Raw genomic sequence first — 19,148 nt, 5'->3', positions numbered from 1 at the left:
ACGAACAAATGGATCACTACATATTTCCCTGGGAGAAGGGCCTGATGCAAGCGTGCAGCTACTCCTGCTCTGATACTCGGCTGGCCTTGAGCATCGCCGCCCACAGCTGCTGAGGAGCACTTCTGACCTCACACCGCAGCCGCCTCAAAGTGCTTGCTGCTAGCCACAGGTGCCGTGGCAAAACTGGGAATTCCCTGTGGAACAGTATCAAATTCAGGGCCTGAACTAGTCCAGCAGCGGGACGTGTACACATCTAAGAAGTAACTTTGCTGTCACACAGGGCAGCTGGTGTGCAGCCACTGTAGTTGCTAACAGCACAGCTGGAGGCTGAGCATCCCAGGATGGCCCCCTGGCCAAGTCAGGGTGACTTGGGGAAATCTTCCTTAGGGGCAGCAATAGGGGAGTGGCAGGGCAGCGGCCCTATGGTTCTGGACATTTAAGGCACTGACCACAAAGAGAATGGGCAACTCCAGGCAATACAACCAGTTGTGTTTTTTTTCCAGAATAAAAGAAGAGCCCCCACAATTTGAATGATGGGTCAAGACTGGGAGACTTTGAATAGATTTGTGTTTATCCCCATCTATAATAATAAAAGCGTAATATGCTAATTAGACCGGACAGCCGAACAACCTTCCGGACATCCTTCCAGACGAAGCTGGGGCTGTGAGAGCTGAGGCAAGCCGCCTCGGCTGCCAGGGCTGAGCCCCTTGCATGAATTTCATGCATCGGGCCTCTAGTGTTAATGTAAGGACAAATCTGTAAGAGCCGCCTTTCAAGCTATGATTCCCTCTCTAAGGCAAGTGCAAAGCATCAAAGTCAAATAATTACCTTCTCTGGCCAGATCCCCAGGTGGAAGTAGAGCCTGGCTTGGAGGAGGAGGAGCTGCACCTGGTCCGGGTACATCGCCAGGTACAGGTCCAATGAGTCTCGCAGGAGCTGGTACGACTGGTCGATGCCTTCCCTATGGGAGAGAAACCTTTGTCTTATCCCGCGTGCTCCTAAGACCCTCTTTGCAAGGCCCAGGTTTTAGAAATATTTGACAGAAATCCCATACATTTTCTGATTCTGATACTTCCTCTCTATTCAGCAAATAGTTACAATGGTCTTAATAAAGACACACACACAAAAGAAATATAAATTTTACACCCCACTTTGGTGATGGGCACTAAGCTAAAAGTCGTGTTTCATTATGTAGTTACCTCAGTAGCATTGTATATAATTAAAATTAAATTCTGAAAAGTCAGAGCAGAGGACTTTTAGGGCAGAAGCTGTTCTGTGTGACACTATAATGGCAGATACGTGTCTTTAAACATTTACTAAAACCCAGAGAGGGTACAATACCAAGAGTGAATCTGAACGTATGACTGTAACTCTGGACTTTGAGTGATTAGGTGTCAATGCAGATTCATCAATCATAACCAATGTACCACTTTTGTGCTGGATGCTGACCTGGGGCGGCTGTGTATGCTGGGAGGCAGAGGTATCTGGGGAGTCACTGTACTTTCTACTCAGTTGTGCAGTGAACCTAAAACTGCTCTAAAAATAAAGCCTATTAAAAAAAAAATTCTGCCACGGCAGAAAACTACTGCTACAGCGTAAGCTTCCTCCTTTCTCCCAGGACACATTTCCCTTCTGTGTGCCTTCTGATCTAAGTGACAGAAAGATCCCTGTTACAAGATGACAAAGCACTTGGCATGGAACACCCTGCTCCTGAAAGAGAAGCTGGGCCAGTCTGAGGCATTCTTGTCGCTGAAGGGTGCTTTCGACATTTATAAAGAGAAGCTGCCCACATCCACTAAGAGATTTCAAGGGAAAATCACTGAGCATGTCTTAAATCTGACAGCATGATGTCACGGGAACCAGTTTCTCTGTGGAGGTGACAGCTGTAGATATCCCAGCTGTGCCACCTCGTCTACTGCTCTGCTGTATCACAGGGAGGCTCATTAAAGAAAAGTCTCCAGCGGAAACTGGTTTGGCTCAGTGGATAGAGCGTCGGTCTGCGGACTGAAGGGTCCCAGGTTCGATTCCGGTCAAGGGCATGTACATTGGTTGCGGGCACATCCCCGGTGCGGTGTGTGCAGGAGGCAGCTGGTCGATGTTTCTCTCTCATCGATGTTTCTAGCTCTCTATCCCTTCTCCCTTCCTCTCTGTTAAAAATCAATAAAATATATTTTAAAATAAATAAATAAAAATAAAAAATAAAGAAAAGTCTCCATAAGGCACTCGGGCCCCGAGGTCATGCCCTCCACAGAAGCACTGGAAACCGAGAAAACCTTACCGCTTTCCCAGGCTTAAAAGGTTTCCCACCATTCGCTGCAGCACCTTCTTCACGTTGACCACCCCATACAGCGCTGCAGTCACATGCTGGCCGATCAAGTATTCGCACTCTTTCACCGTCAGCTGCCTGCCTTTCCCAAAAGCATCGATGTAGATGTAGTCAAAGATGTCCAGGTTGGCCCTGTACAAAGAGCACATGGAGTCGCCACGTCTCACATCAGAGCTGAGTAAGTCAATACTTCAACCCCTAACAAGTAGCTCACATCAGACTGAATGTTAACACAGTAGCATTTCTACTTAAAACAACAAGGCCTTGTCCCAAGTTGAGAATCTGACCCTTTATTCGTGCTCTGTTGAGCTCAGGGCACTGATATTTAGGATGAAGGGTACTTATGTATGCCATCTAATATAGTTCTTCAGGGAGACGAGTCCTAAAACCCAGTGCCAGGAAGACCTGTCAGAGTTGGATGGCGCCTCATACAGATCAGCAGTGCGAATGTCTGTGGACCCTGGGCCCTCGAGGCTACGCATAAAGTTGTGGCACCTGCCACCAGGAGCATTCTACCCTCAGCTCTGCAGACACTCAGGGCGTCACAGACCTGCTGAGCCCAACCAGGGCGTCAGGCTGGGCATGTGCTCCTGGACTCAAGCCCATTGCCCTCCATGAACCCTGCTCTTGCACGTGGTGGTGGCCACCCTGCAGAGCGCTCTACGAGGGCTCCCGAGACACTGAGGTGGGTCTTTGTCTCAGGGACAGCTGTGTTTGACCCGTGAGCAACTGTTTCAGATTTCTTCCCTATGGGAGAGAGGCCATATGAACAGCCCTCCTTTGGCAAGACATTTGTCAATGTCACAGAAACAAGGGATGTTTTTCAACCCTTTTTATGAATCTAGGACAATGGTCGGCAAACTCATTAGTCAACAGAGCCAAATATCAACAGTACAACGATTGAAATTTCTTTTGAGAGCCAAATTTTTTAAACTTAAACTTTTTCTAACGCCACTTCTTCAAAATAGAGTCGCCCAGGCCGTGGTATTTTGTGGAAGAGCCACACTCAAGGGGCCAAAGAGCCGCATGTGGCTCGCGAGCTGCAGTTTGCCGACCACGGATCTAGGAGAACCGCATATACACACACACACAAACACAAGCAAATCGAATGCAGCAATGTATGTAAAAGAACCCATATGATTAAGTTAGATATACCCTGAGAATGATGAGTTGAACATTAAAACATCTATTTCAAGCATATGCAGACTAAAGAAAAACATATGATCTTATCAGTAGACACAAAAAGAAATTTTAGAAAAGAGATCTACTGCGTAGTTATTAATACAACTCTTAGTGAAATAGGAACTTACAAGGCAGCTTTGATAATCCTAAAGAAGACACTGTCCCCAACCATCATGCTTGAGGTGAGATTTTACAAAGATTCTATTTACAGCCAAACTCGGGCGAGGGGTTTGCTGTCACTGACTGTTTCTATTCCACTTGGCTCCAGAAGACTGGGCCAGCAGAATTAGATAAGCAAAAGAAACAAAAACAGGGCAAGGCTAGGAAGAAAAGAAACAAAACGGTCACCATTCACAGACAACATGACTATCCACAGAGAAAAGCCAAGAGCTGACAAGTTATTAGCACTCATCATGTATTCAGCGAAGGCGCTGATTACCAGGCCTGTATCTAAATGTTATCCCTATCCCTGTTCAATGCCAACCCTAAACAACGTTATTTTAAAAATTTACCATTTACAATAGCAACCAAAATTTAAAGTGCTAGAACAAATCTAACAAGATGTCAAAGGGCTCGAAGAAAACAATAAAATCTTTTTAAGAACATTAAGGATGACTTATAGTACATATATGGGAGATATGTTCACAGACAGACTCAGAGTGGAACACTGGCAATATTTCTCGTATTAATGGATGGTTGCAATTCAAGTAAGCACTGGTGTCAATCAATATGGGGGTTTTATTAGAGCAAAAGACTAAGCAATTGGAAGAACTCGATGGAGGTCTCACCTACCAGTTATTAGGACTAATGAGAGGGCACAAGTACAGTGAATAAGTATGGTCTTGGTGCAGGAAGGAAGGGAGGAAGGAAGGGAGGAAGGAGGATGCAGGGGAAGGGCCTGCCGCCAGCTGCTGGTGGGAGACCTGTGCACTCGCCTTGCCCACTCTTCCCTGCCTTTCCCTGAGGGCCCAGCCCAGCTCTAGATGGGTCTCAATGTTTGTGTTTGGCCAGGAGACCTGGGATGCTAATAAATTATTTAACTGCTCATTTACACTGTTCATTGTAGCCTAAGAAGGCAAAATTATACTGCTACCACAACTGTACTCAGTAATAAGTTATTGTGGTAAATAAAATGGTAACTGGTATTTTAAATGCTTTATATTATGCAGAAATCATGGTGGATTATTATACAGGCATTTAAGAATATTTTAGAGGTATTTGGGGAGATTGGTTGGGTTATTCAGGGAATGCAAATGGGCTGAAAAAAATCTTCCTTCCCCATTAATAATGGAAAATGGGTGCCTGCTATCCAAAAAAGGAACCACCGAATACATATTTAGGAACAGACCATATTTGGGGAAAAAGGAACACAGTACATATTATTTAAGGAAAAGTACATATGTATCAAACTATTAAAATCTGCATGAAAATAGTAAGTATTATTTTCTGGTGGTTATCTCTGGAGAGAAGGGGAAGAAGAAAAGGATAAGGAAGAATACCCAGGAAGCTCCAACTATACATATGTTTTCTTTCTTCAACTAGGAGGTAGACGTACAGAGACCAGTTATACCTCTTTTCTATGTAGGCGTCAGAAACTCTGCCATGTGAGCAAAGCACTGGGGCCCTCCAAGACGCTTCATGAGAAATTACGGTCCTGTTTTACAAAGGAAGAAACTGAGGCTCCGAGGAGGCCGAGGTTTGAACCCAGTCTGACTTCAAATCTCAGGCCCTTTCTATTATCCTGCTCATCACTTTACCAAAGGTTTCACAACTAGTCACTTGAAAGTGGGCTCAAAGGACAGGATATAATTAAATAACTTTGCTTCTTTTTCCTCTAAATGGCACATTTAATGAGAAGATATTCCACCTATTTGATGAACGATTTCTTGCAGAAAAGTCAGACAAAAGCTGAAAAGGAGCTTTATGCCAATAGAACACCAAGTTTAAGAGAGAACAATTCATTAACCTGGTCTCTACAATGCATTTCCGTCACCAACCTTGCCCAAGAGGTCTGAGATGAGAGAAGTACCCGAATATTTACTCTGCACATCAATGAAGGACTTGGCTAATCTGTTCCCTCTCCCCCTCTCTTGTTCGGGGAGGGAAGGGAGGTTTCATGGAACACTGGAAAGTGCGTTTCTTTAAGAAACCTTCAATCTGATCTGCTTTGGAACAAAGAGACTTTGAGAGCCACATAAGCCCTTGAACCCCTAGTCCTATTCTTTAAAGTTAAACTTCTTGAGACAATTGTGTATTCACATGTAGCTGTCAGAACAAATACAGAGAGAGCCAGAGCACCTTCTCCCAGCCGATTACTGAGAAATACAGCCAAGAAACGCAACAGTCCCATCACCTCCTCGCCCTCTCTTAACCTGCTTCGTTACATTTCTCTCCGCACCGTGGGAATGATCCTCAGGACCACCCCCACGTCACAGATGCTCACCCTTCCGCGCCTTGGCACCACCTCAGTAGGAAGTGACTTGGGAAGTTGACAGGTTCCAGAGGGACCCCCAACTGCCGGGCAATGGTCATGTAGAGCAGAGACATGCTGATTGGGATCCCTGTTCTGCGGATCAGAACCTAGAGGAGAAAAAAAGCTTTAGCGCACTAGAAAGCAACCACACGTTCTCATCCCTTCGATGCACATCTCTGTACCAGGCAGGAGGCCAGGTGTTGAGACTGAAGTGGATGAATAGGTTATTTATTGCGACCAGAGGTCGCAGGTCATGGACCAAATCTGGCCCACCACCTGTTTCTGCATGGACTGTGTAAGAACACTTTTAATAGATTTAATGTTAAAAAAAAAAGTCAGAAAAATACTATTTCATGACACACGAAAATCCTGACATGGGAATTTCCACGCGTATATATAAAGTTTTATTGGAACGCAGCGGTCACTTGTTTCATGCTGCCGGTGCCCCTTTCCAGCTGCGATGGAGAACTGAGCAGGTAGGACACGAGCTCGTGGCCTGAAGAGCCAAAGCAGTTCACTGCTGGCCCTTTACAGAAAAAGCCCCCAGACCTGTGACTTAAGCCCTCTTCTTCCAGAAGGAACTCAAGGCCACTTCGAGGAAAGACTGCAAGACGTGAAAAAAGAAGATACAAGTAGCACAGAGAGCAACAGAGGAGATGTGAAGAGGGAGCCAAGTAGGAAGCAAATAAAAAAAGAAACGTCCGTGACGTAGCTGGGCACAGACTTCCTCCCACCCCCCAGGCCAGGAAAGAGGAAAGGCCGGGGTAGTTCCCCAGTTCGGGGTTCACAAGATACACATGGAGGCACAGAAAGACCTGCTCTAGTCAGGAGCTCATCTCAAAGGCTTCCCGACAAGGCTACCTATGGATGAAACAACAATGTACAGTGGTTTCCTTACAGTAAAGGCAAAGTGAGTTTACAGGCACCGAGTGAGGAAAAAGATGTAGCCCTTGCCCTCAAAAACTGTACGAATGATCAGAGATGGGCGGAATTACTTTTTATAGACCCACACTTACCTGGTGCATATATAAGTTGAGGGCGTTATAGTAGTCCATGCGGTTCCCCTTGAACTTCAGCTGGTCATACAGGACATAGTTCATGGCGTCCAGTACCTGGCTCTGGAGCTCTATCTCCATTACCATGGAGGACTCACCTGAAACACAGAGTCTACCCTGAGGACACAAGCACAACCTGCAACATGCAGACACTGGCCAGGCCTAACAGCATCCATCAGGTGTTACCAATCCAGGGAGAAGGGACTAGGTCCGTGGTCGGCAAACTGCGGCTCACGAGCCACATGCGGCTCTTTGGCCCCTTGAGTGTGGCTCTTCCACAAAATACCACGGCCTGGGCGAGTCTATTTTGAAGAAGTGGTGTTAGAAGAAGTTTAAGTTTAAAAAATTTGGCTCTCAAAAGAAATTTCAATCGTTGTACTGTTGATATTTGGCTCTGTTGACTAATGAGTTTGCCAACCACTGGGCTAGGTATTTAAATCCTTTACACGTTACCCAGGTAAACACATTGTTGTGTCAGTGCTTTTTTGGGACACAAGGGGGAGCACACTGCAGCATGTCCAAGGAACCAATTACCCTAGGTGTCCCCGTGCACAGAGGGGATCCAAAGCAATGCCACACCTGCCTTGAAGGCCAAACTGGGGTGGCGGCTGTTGATGCCCCGCAGGGTCTTGCGCACAAGCTCCACGATGCTGCCAATCTGGGCTTGGATGTCTCGGAGGCTGATTTCGGAGAGAGGATTGCAGTACTGGTCGATAAACACAGCACCTGAACAGGAACAATAATTAGTGAATACATTTCTATTTTTACCTTTTCTTCTTAGTTTGTCATTTGCCCCAGATGCCTGAGGCCACTGCTCCTGACAACACCCCACCAGACAAGCAGCGTCTTATCTTGGAAGTCAGGCTGGCTGCTAAGACACCGAGAAGGCCAGAAACATTCTCACAACAAAGGAGCTCACACGTCACTATGTTGTTGTGTTTGTAAATACACCAAACCTCTTTCACAGGTCGTGAACTCAAAAACCTGAATGATACTTGGCATATTTCCATGTTCTATCATGAGAAATAAATGCTATAAAGGAGATCTTTCAAACGACTTCTCTCTTCTTCTAATTCCCTTTAAAACCCAACAACTCTGAACACAATGTTGTAAGACAGTTCTTTAACTTACAAACTTAGTTGTAAGTTCTCAGCGATAGATATGCCATTTCAACAAACTGTCCCTCCCCAAGGTGAGCCAGTAAATGGACTTTGGAGATAGTCGTACTTTCAAAGCAGGCGACCAGCTACCCTCAAGGACCCTGTGGCGAAGCAGCTGCACAGAGCACACTACACACCGTCCATGCCAGTCCCCTCTGCACTGCCCTCGGTCATTTCTTAACCAGAGCCCTACGGACTCTCATGATCATCTGACCGTAGGACCAAATCCTGGAGCCTACTTCCATTCACTCAACTACTTAAAACCTCCAATGGCTACCCAATGCCTACAGCACTGATTTGGATGGGTTACTTGAAAATGGTAATAATACTTTACAACTGAAAGATGAAAAAGTACTCAGTTTCATAAGTAAGCCATGGGAAAAAGCTTGTCAAAGCATTCTTGACTGTGGAATAAGTAAGATAGGGTGACTGGCAATTCCAGTACGCTCATCAGCAGAGGGCAGGGTGGCAAGGATATTTCAATGAACTGCAACAGACTTTTCATTTCATTTTGGATGATAGAAGACATTCATACAAGCCAGCATCTACCCAGGCATTGTGGAGGAGACAGTGATGGCAGCATATAGACAAGGAACACAAGAAAACCAGTGTCTACTTGGAGAAACGACTTGTGCACACACAAGACAGAAATGATGCAACAGAATTTGGTAGCCTACGCTCCTGCGTTAGTTCCGAGGTAAAATTTGTACTGCAGTAGCCAGAGAAACTCGAAGTGGAACCTGAACCGAACGTTCAGAGGGTGAGTAGGATTTAAGAGGAACTGGAAGGAAAAGGGATATCATGAATGATGTGAAGCCAGGGGTACCTGTAGGGTGAAGTGAGGGCAATGGCTTGGCTGGAGCAGATGTGACACTCTGGAGAGCCTGGGGCAGGGAAGGACTGGATTATGGAGCCACTGAAAAGCAGGCAGAGGTCGGATAGGCAGCAGGACATCAGCTGCCGCATTGTTGACTCGCATGCCGTGGGGAAAAAGCTGGACTGATTGGTAAGGTGGTTGGCTTGAGGACAGAAGGGGGTGATGCTCATCAAAGCAAGTGATACTTAGAAAACTGCTCTGGGAGAGGTGGTGTGAGCCGGCACGAGAAGAGAACGGTGATGTGACGGAGAGAAACACTGATAGGAGCAAGTGAACTGGGTGAAACTCTGGGAATAGGGAATGGATGTGTTTCATAACCACAGCTTCTGGGAGTGTTTGCGTAATGTGTAGGAATTGAACATCGTTTGGAAAATAGTCACATGCTGTTCTTGTTCCAGTCGGTAGGAGCAGGAAGTTACTGCCTTTATCGCTCCTGTCTACTAAACTTCTCTCCCCTCATTTCTCAGGAGGGCCAGGCACACTCACTGATGCGCAAGAACATTTCGTCCTCATTACACTCTAACCAGAGGGGGGCAAGGGATTTGCTCCAGTCACAGGGAGACAAAAGTGGACCACTGACTTCTGATTTGGAAGTGAGGCTTCAAAGCTTAGGAAAAGAGGGACTTATTTCATTATCTGAAATATCAGCCTCTCAGGCTTTGAACCGAAGATGCATCTTGAGAGAAGACTGTCTCCTCCGCTGACAGCTCAAGGTTTTAACAAAATTTCAGCTCTACACTGAATGGTTCTGCCCTCCTACATGACCGGACCACACACTCCAACTCCGAAGCCCATGCGGCTGAGCTGACTTCCACTGCGGGCTCATCCGTTTCCTCCGCTGCTCCAAGCACAGCGTGGCTGCCCACGGAGGCAGCGCTGCTCAAGTCTCACCTTCGAGATACGATTCATAGTCATCCGATTGCTGAAGAAAAGCCTTGAGATTATTTAAAATTTTCTGTTGTCGTAGGTAGTAAAGGATTTTTTTTGCGTAGTACTTCCAGGTCAAAGCTTTCCTGGAAAAAAACAAACAAATAAGAATTAAGATATTACAACGTTGAGTGATTAGTTTTTTACTTCACACTAGTCATACCATGTAAAGAGTCTACTTAACAAGACAGCTATAACTGGTTCGTGGCCATAGTACTTATTATCATGGAAGTAGACAACACAATTCAGGACTTCATTGCGCATTTGTAATGTACAATTCAGGATGTGCATTTGTAATGTAACACTAAATTAGTCAGGGCTGAAATTCAAGAAAGTTATCTGTTTGGTTTCAGAGTTACTAAAAGGAAATTAAAGAGAAACCTGAAAAGTGAGGGGAGTGGGGTGGGTCTCAGGAGGGGGGCGGGTCTGGAATCCTTGGCTGGGCCCTCTGCACCTGGCAGAGGGAGCTCAGGCCTTGGGCTGCTGCTTCCCTCCTGTGCTGAACACCAAGGTGATCTCACCCAGTCTCATGGTTTCAAGTATTATCCACATGGACAGTCCCCAGTTTATTTTCCAGATTTCTTCCCTGCACTCCAGACCTATATATCCAACTGCTACTCCACGTCCCCACTTGGGGATCTGGTGACCCCCTTAAAGTTCTTCCACTCCTAGAGTCATCCCCATCCTATATAATAAAAGCCTAATATGCAAATTGTCCCCTTGGGAGTTCGACCACTCTCTATGATGTGTGCTGACCACCAGGGGGCGGTGCAGATTATGGCGGGCGACCAGCGGTGGGGAACCTGATTGGCCCTGATCGCCAACCAGGCCTAGGGACCCTACGTGTGCACAAATTTCATGCACCAGGCCTCTAGTATGCTAATGATATGCTAAGGCCACTCAAGCACTCATTATGACATGCACTGACCACCAGGGGGCAGATGCTCTGACTGGTAGGTTAGCTTGCTGCAGGGGTCCGGCAGATCGGGACTGAGCAAGACAGGCTGGACAAGCCCTGGAGCCCTCCTGGGGTCCCTCCCCGACTGGCCAACCTCCCGTGTCCTTCCCTGGCCCCAACTGTGCCCCAGTGGGGTCCCTTGGCCTGGCCTGCGCCCTCTCACAATCCAGGCTGAGGGACCCGCCCCTCCGAGTGCATGAATTTCGTGCACCAGGCTTCTAGTCTCAGAGAAAGGCAACTCCATCACTCCAGTTAGGCCTCAAACCCTGAATCATCCTTGACTCCTGGCTTTCTCTCATTAGCCACATTCAACCCATCCACCAATGCTGTAGTTCTATCAGGAATGTGAACACTTCCCACTAACTCACCTAAGCCACTGTTGCCTTTTGTCTGTATCATAGTGGCATCCTCCCTACTGAGCGTTCTGCTTCAAACCTTGGCCCTCAGTCTAAGCTCAATACAGTAGCCAGAGCACTCCAGGGAACATATCAAATCACAGCACAAAAGCTCTCTGTCCCAAATTCTCCAGCGTTTCCCACCTTGCTCAAAGTAACAGTCCAACTGAACTGTGAAGGTCATTTGAAAAAATTCTGCATATCAGCAGACCTGACCTGCAAATTTCAAACCCAAGTTGTACAAGGGTCAAACGTACTCATTTGCTTTACTTCGCCTTGCTCTCTCTCACACACTCTCCAATATTCTCATCATCTTGATGATTACTGAAAAACTGCTAAATATTTTGCTTATGTTTCCCCCCATTCTCTGCTGTTTAAACAGCGGCATCATATCCACATTGTCAAGGCTTTTGAGCACTTCATACAATACTGACTACCCTACTGTCATTTGGATTTAATTCTACAAGTACATACATATTTTTTAAAGTAAGTGCATATTTAATGCTCACCACTAGTCCTTGTCAAGGCCTCTTTTTTCAAGTTCATTTTCTAGCATGTTTCTCAGGAAGGGCTCAAAAGCCCCCAAGTCCTTGCAATGTGGTAAGTCTGTCTGCAGCTTTATACTTGGAAGTCAGTTTGGCTGGATATAAAAATCCTTGGCTGACATTTTTGACCCCTGAGTATCTTAAGTAGGTTACTCTCTTTTCTTCTGGCACTGAACATAATATTCTGATTTTCTTTTCCTTAGAAGTGACTTCGCTTTGTTGTTGGTGGCGTTTTGTTTGTTTGTTTGCTTGGATGACCAAAGGACTTTTCCGTCTTTAATATCCAGTAGTTTTACTAAAATATGTTTCACTTTTGGTCATTCTAGGTCCATTTTCTCAGGTACTGTGTACCCTTTTAATACGTTGTTTCAAATCTTTATTGCAGGATATACTCCTTTTAAAAACCACACAGAACACCATAAATGCAAACTGTTTTCAAATATCCACACAGTGGTGCTTTAGCATTTACAGAAACTACCCTTGCTCCTTCTTATGTTTTCCATATTCAAACAACAAGCATTTGGCAGGAATAAATACAAATAGGGTCCTTCATAAAAACTGGCATTCCAAAGTACTTAATAAATGTGACACTATCCCTTGTTACCTAAAAACAACACTGTTTTTTATTATTTTTTAAATCCTCACTTGAGAATATACATACATATATATTTTTAAATTGATTTTAGAAATAGAGGAAGGGAGAGAGAAACACCAATGTGAGAAACATCGATTGGTTGCCTCCCATATTTGCCCTGACCAGGGATTGAACCCACAACCTAAGTATGTGTCCTGACAAGGAATCAAACCTGCAACCTTTGGTGTATAGGATGATGCTTCAACTAACTGAGCCACCCAGCCAGGGCTGAAAACAATTCTGTTTTAAGATCAAAATCTATGTCAGGTCAAGGGGTAACAAATCTGTTATTTATTTCTAAAAAGACTGTAATAATGTATGTTTTTACTGTTTGTGCATATTCAGTCTTTTCCCCAATCTGATAAGTAAAAAAAAAGCAATATTTCACTACTCTCTGACATTCTGTGAAGAGTGAATTTAAAGGTCTTTGTACATAATCGCTAGCCACCTGGATTTGCTCTTCTGTAAATGTCATCCTCCTATCCATTTTTCAATTTCTTCTTGGAAATTTTAAGAATTATATTGACTTTATGGTTTCTTTGGTCATACAGAAGTTTATTTTTTTTTATTGTAAAACCATCCATCCATATTCTTTTACTGCTTCTGCATTATCAATCTGGGTTAAGGAGGTCTCCCTGGATTATACATAAAATTTCCCATTTCCTTGAAGGTTTTTCACTGTGATAAAATTTAAGTCGTTTGATTTTGGAATTTTGTTTTTATATATGATGCAAGTTTTACTTCCAGATGGATAATCAGTTATGCCTAAAAGCATTCATTAAATAGTCCAACTTTTCCCCTCTGAGTTTAAATGTATCATCTTTTATGCTGGGACATGTTTCTGAATTATCCTTTGCCACAGACATGACTATTGATTTTTACTTAAACACTGTATTATTTTCATTACAGGCAGCTTTATAATATGCTCTAATATCTAGTGATGCAAGTTTCCCATTGTGATTATTTAAAAATTGGGGTTTTTTTTTTTGCTCTTCTTATGAATTTATTCTTTTTTGACAATATTATCCAATTAAAACACACACAAAAAACTCCCAAAACTTTCCTTGGTTCCTAATTAAAATGGCAATAGTTTTATGTATTAATTTTGGAAGAACTGACTTTTTTTATGATAGTAAGTCTTCCCATTCAAGAGCATGCTCTTATTTTGTGTTTTGTAAATAACTTTCTATAGTCTAACCTAGGCAATCCCGTCGAAGGAATCTTTCACTGAGAAGTAAAAACCACCAAAACATCACCCTCCACAGTAACATAAAAATGGAGAAGAAAGTGGTTACCCATCAATAGGGGAATGGTTAAATAAATGATGGTATACACTACCAAACAGTAGGCAGCCATTTAAAAAAAGTGAATTAGATTTTTTACCAGTTGATTAGGATCCATTTCAGTAAGTAATATTGAATGAGAAAAAAAGATACAGAAACATACCTATTTTATGATCATAATTTTTTTAAAATAATGACCCCCTGGTTCCCATATATATCGGTGCATATTAGCATGGAAGAATACAACCTAGTGTGTCATCATGAATTACAGGGTGGGGACAGGGGAAGGCCAATACAAATGGGGTCGGGAGGGAGAGAAAACCAGCATAAATAAGAAAAAAACAAAGTCTGCACTAAAGATCATATCAAAACTAAATAAACTCAGTATATATGATCTTACATGTATGTGTGTAAAAGTATATGCATGTAAATGTAAAAAGGACAAGTCAGCTTTTATTTTTAAGGCTGCACAATACTGGCTATCAGATCATACTTCAATTCATTTATAGAAAAACCAAAATAGAAATGGAAAAATGACCTCTGGATCTGAACTCATCCAAGGCCTAGAATAGTGACACATCTTACCTCTCCCCTACAGTTGTTCCACTAATAGATATTTATCTCTCCGACACCACCTTAAAAACAGCAAGGAAAACATCTTCATTCCTTGTTTGTGAGGTATTGCACAATGTTTTCTCTTAAGGAAGATGCTAAACTAACATTCTTATCTCCCATCACCAGTAAAGTTTCCAGAACTCATAGGTAAGTTAGGCTGGAAGCCAAGTCACCTTTCAGGCAAGCTGGTAATTAACCCTCACAATGGAAAATATGAATCATAAAAATTTTTAGGCAACAACCAAGAGATAATGGAATCTTCTTGATCAGGAGAGAGAAAAGAAGGGCCCAACCAAATATCCATAATGTTTAAGACCAAAGTAAGAATATTTCTTACCCAAATGACATGATAGATACAAGTGCCCAGAGCACAGTGTTTGACCCATGGTAGGACTAAACACGTATCAATTCTCTTTTCTTTCCAAAAGGATTTTTTTGCATGTTTTTTAAAAATATCAATTGTCTTGGTATACTTACCTTACACAGGATTTTTCAAAAACGTTAACTGTAGCAACATACAAGATATTTGGAAATACATGTCCATGGTTCAGCCACATACAAACTATAGCAACTAATTCTGGGGTTATTATGAAAACAAACAAACAAACAAACAAACAGACAAACAAAAACATCCCTGCTATAACCATGGCTTACCTTCCTTCCATATTTAGGATACACACCAGTTCATCCTCAAAAAATATCTCTGGCCCCTCGAGATTCTCAATGTCACTAAAACCGTTACAAGGGACCTATGAAGAGACATACACAAACAGGCCTCAGTAACGAGTAATGATGTCCTTGTCACGCTGAGACACAAATCTGAGTTGCAAAGAAAGATGGTCATTTTTATCTAAGTGGTAACACCTATCCCATACTATCCTGTACCACCTACCATGGGTGGAAAGTAAGATACAAAGTAACAATACTTTGTTCAGATCTTGTTGTTAGTTGCAAATTAATTACGTTTTCATATAATTTCATGAAATTTCTGAAGCTGATAACTCGAGAATTCTAATGTGAAGAAAAATAGCTCTGTAACAAGAACTAGAAATACAAAATCGAATTCCTAATCACTATCTCATGCATTCTGTGTTGCATTCAACTAGGAGGGAAGGGCCAGAGAGACAAGTCCAATGCTTTGGGCTACTCAACCCACTGGGCATGCTTTCTCCTCTGCAAATTGAGGCAACGGTCCCAATGAGCTTTAAGAATCCCTCAGTTTAAAATTCTATTACTTCTCCCACTTTTCTTTTTGAAGGTAGCCAGGAAACTTCATGCCAACCTGTGTGCATGCGGAGAACACAGGAATACAAGGGTCCTGAGCCACAGTCATCGCCCACCCACAGACCAATCTTAAGTATACCCCTGCTATGTTCAAAGTCCTCGACATAATTCTAACTAAGCAGCAGTACAGGGGAAGGGGAGCTAAGGAAAAAACACAACAGTTCATCATCGTTAGACAAAGGCACAGGCTGTCAAAAATGCACACAAAATCAGCTAGACTAGCAGCAGAGGTTGCAAGTTAGTTGCCCATGACCAAGTGCATGAAAGACATGTGTGTGCAAACACTTTTAAACACACACCTAAAATCTGTGATTCTAAATGTTTTTAGCCAGGGCATGGCTTATCCAAAATGGAACATGAATTTTGTCCATTCTAAAATTAATAATCATTTATTTATAGAAATGAATGACATTAGGGAATATCCAGTTGTATTCCCCATAGGAAATTAAGTTCAGAATTTGAACTTTCCTTTTCAAAACTTAAAGAGCCTTGAAAACATTTCAAATGTATGAACTCCATTAAGTAGCAGTAATTAAAATGAGAAAATAGGAATTAATCTGCAGGAAACCAGGATAGTAAAATAAATCAGATTGGCTGTATTTCCAGCCCTCCCACCCCCATCCCACCACAAGTACATTTAAAGTATTAGTGTGGACTATTTTCCAGAGTTACAAAAAGCTAAGAATCAGGACCTGATACAGAAACTTCTGTGAACGCTTTCTGGAAGGAAAAACAACAACAACAACAAAAACATGTATTTCAGCAAGATATAAAAGAAAACTTTTCAGAGATAATGAATGCAAGACAATTTACTGGAGGGAGCAATCCTTCTGATTTACAGATAGGTTTTAATCCTGTTAGCTTAAAAAAACCAGTCAGTTCACTATTGGTTAGAACCTGCAAAGCCAGGGAGCAGCACCGTATTAATTTCACCAACGCTTTTGGGCAAACAACTGGGTGAAATTTGTGGTGCTCAGTTTTTGACGATTCCCCCAGGTCAGGTAGAGGTTGCAAAAATCAAACAAACAAACACAAAAACCACACACACACACAGACACACACACACACATATAAAAAAAAAAAAACACATGGTCAACCCACTTGTAGAGAAATAAGGCTGATCTGAATTCCCTCTACATTGTGCTGCTTGCTGGTCCCTCCCTCCCTCCTCCTCTCTCTGGCTATAGAAAAGTAAAGCTGGCAGGGACAAATGGCTGCATGTTGTGGGACAGGAGGAAAAGGACACAATGACTCTTGCAGCCTTCTAAGTGAGTAAGGGATTGTGAGAGCATTGAAAAGGGAGATAGCAAAAAAAAAAGCTGGATGAGCTAATGCCTAGACACACACACACACACACACACACACACACACACACACACACATCCTCCCCCCCCCCCCCCCCCTCCCAAACCTCTCACTACCAGGCAGAAGCTTAGAGCTACATCGCCGGATCCTTACGTGCTCTGAAAAGAACCTCTTTGAGAAGGAGGCTACAATCTTCCGGGCTTCTAACCCAGCTTTTTGCCGAACTTTATACTCTTCCAACCAATTGACGTAGTCGGTGGGGCTGTAGTGTTTCATAAGGGAAGGCCACCTACATGCAAGGAGAAAAACACCCCCTCAGCTTACACAGAGACTCAGAGGCGGGCGGGCACGGGTCAAAGGCCGCCTGGGAAAACAGGGACCGCAGGGTGGTTCAGTGGTCACAGGGGCCCAACCGACCGACCTCGTTCCAATCCCGAGCGGCAGGCACGCACTCGCCTCTCACGGCGTGACCTTGGCAGAGCAAGAGGAATGCTGTCTCCACTCCCCATCTAGAAGATGGGGGCAGTGGGAGCGAGAATCCCCACAGTGGTGACAGTTAACATGTACGGGGCGCCTCCTAAGAGGAGGGCCCTTGTGTGTTCGACATGTCGTCTCTTTTAATAACCACGGCCAAAGGTGGGTCTAACGAGCACCAAAGTCGATGGATGAGGCTCAAAAAAAGGGAAGTCTACCCCCAAGGTCATACGGCGAGTATGCCGGGGCCAGGTTTCATCCCGGGTCCCACCCCGAAATCTGCGCGCTCGGCCGGCCACCCGGCGATGCTGCGCCCGCCGCCTCCGGGGCTGTGAGGAGCCCAGCATCCCGGTCCCCGTAAACATTTCCGCAGAGTCGGGCACAAAAGGAGCGCGCAGAACCGACTGCAGCTGCGCTCCGGCCGTCGTCACCCGTCAGCGAGGGCCCTGCTGCGGGGCGCTTCCCGATGCGCAATCTGGGCACCGGAGGGTCCGCGCGGCGTGGGTCCGCGGGGCCGGCGGCCTGGAGGCCTTTGTCTGTCGGTCCAGGGGAAGGGGTCCGGGGGTGGCATCCGGGGTGGGGTCCGCGCGCGTGTGTGGGGAGGGAGGCGGCGGCGCAGGCCGGCCAGGCCCGGGGCCCCGGGGGGGCGCAGCGCGGGCACGAGCGGCTGCGGGCTGCGGGCTCACCTCACCCGGAACTGCTCCTTCCACACCTTCCCGCTACTCTGGCAGAGTTCGCGCAGCCGCCGGCAGGTGCTGGAGACGCGGCTGATGTCCGTGGCCGTCAGCGAGCCGCAGCACAGGATGTACTCCAGCACTTCGCCGGGCAAGTTGACGAGGCAGCTGAGGCCCGCCGCCTCGGGCACGGCCTCCTCCGGCAGCGCCTGCACCACCTCCATCGGGCTGTCGACCGCCGCCGCCATCTTGTCCGAGTACCTGGGGCCGCGGCACGCTCGCGCGTGCGCTCTGGGGGAAAACCCCATTTCGCCCCGCCCACCTGCCTGCCTCAAGGGGTGGGGCAAAGGCTCGCCACGCCCACGCCTGTGGCCACACCCCCTGTGCCCGTGCCTCTGGGGGGGGGCGGAGTGCGGCGGCCCCTCAAAGGGAAAGAAACGCGTTTTTGGAAAATAACTGGGCGGTGGGCCTCGGAGCCGTGAACCAACGAATAATAATGCCTGTCTTTCCCATACGTGCGTCCTCGAATGTTTCATGTGAATTATTTTCCCCAAGTTTCAGCTGGGGAAACAGGTTCAGGGAGATAAACAAGAGTCCCTTGTCCTACCTAGATTCTAATCCAGATCTGCTGGACTTCTGCTTGACCGCCTCTAAAGGAGGATGTAATCATCACAAACGTGATATTCTTGCGTGGATCCTGTGCCAGGCACTTTACTTATGGTTTTCGCACCCATAAAACGAGGCTAACAATAAATCTCCCTATTAAATTAAATAGTATAGATATTACTACTGCTGCATTGTTTTCAACCACCACACACAACTGTACTAACCTCCATCAGGTCCCGCAGGGCCTGGAAGAGGGTTGGGATTTTATCTTACCTGTGCTCAGAGGCACTGTCCAAGTTCAAATGCCCAACAGAGGTCCAGTTCTCTGTGCTTCAGTTCGGGGAACAGAGAAGCACTTTTCATTTCTAAAAGATC

At 45.1% G+C, this 19,148-nt stretch overlaps 1 protein-coding gene across 3 annotated transcripts in view; it reads right to left on the bottom strand.

Moving 5' to 3' along the window:
• The window catches only part of FBXO21 (F-box protein 21), a 36,191-nt gene extending 17,748 nt beyond the window's left edge, over positions 1–18,443 (bottom strand). For all 3 annotated transcript variants that reach the window (XR_013813027.1, XM_079762449.1, XM_079762450.1), the window contains exons 1-9: positions 18,180–18,443; positions 17,173–17,308; positions 15,085–15,179; positions 9,965–10,086; positions 7,616–7,762; positions 6,998–7,134; positions 5,952–6,088; positions 2,279–2,458; positions 829–961 (exon numbers count right to left, since the gene is read on the bottom strand). Coding sequence is in view for 2 of the 3 variants with exons in the window: in XM_079762449.1 (XP_079618575.1) it covers positions 829–961; positions 2,279–2,458; positions 5,952–6,088; positions 6,998–7,134; positions 7,616–7,762; positions 9,965–10,086; positions 15,085–15,179; positions 17,173–17,308; positions 18,180–18,415 (1,323 nt within the window). In the remaining variant the exon portion in view is untranslated. The remainder of the gene's footprint in view (positions 1–828; positions 962–2,278; positions 2,459–5,951; positions 6,089–6,997; positions 7,135–7,615; positions 7,763–9,964; positions 10,087–15,084; positions 15,180–17,172; positions 17,309–18,179) is intronic.
• Between the last annotated feature and the right edge of the window lie 705 nt (positions 18,444–19,148).

This window comes from Cnephaeus nilssonii (genome assembly GCF_951640355.1).
Source record: "Cnephaeus nilssonii genome assembly, chromosome: 22".
Lineage (NCBI taxonomy): Eukaryota > Metazoa > Chordata > Mammalia > Chiroptera > Vespertilionidae > Cnephaeus > Cnephaeus nilssonii.
Note: the sequence above shows the minus strand (reverse complement) of the source record. Positions and strands in the feature narration are given on the sequence as shown.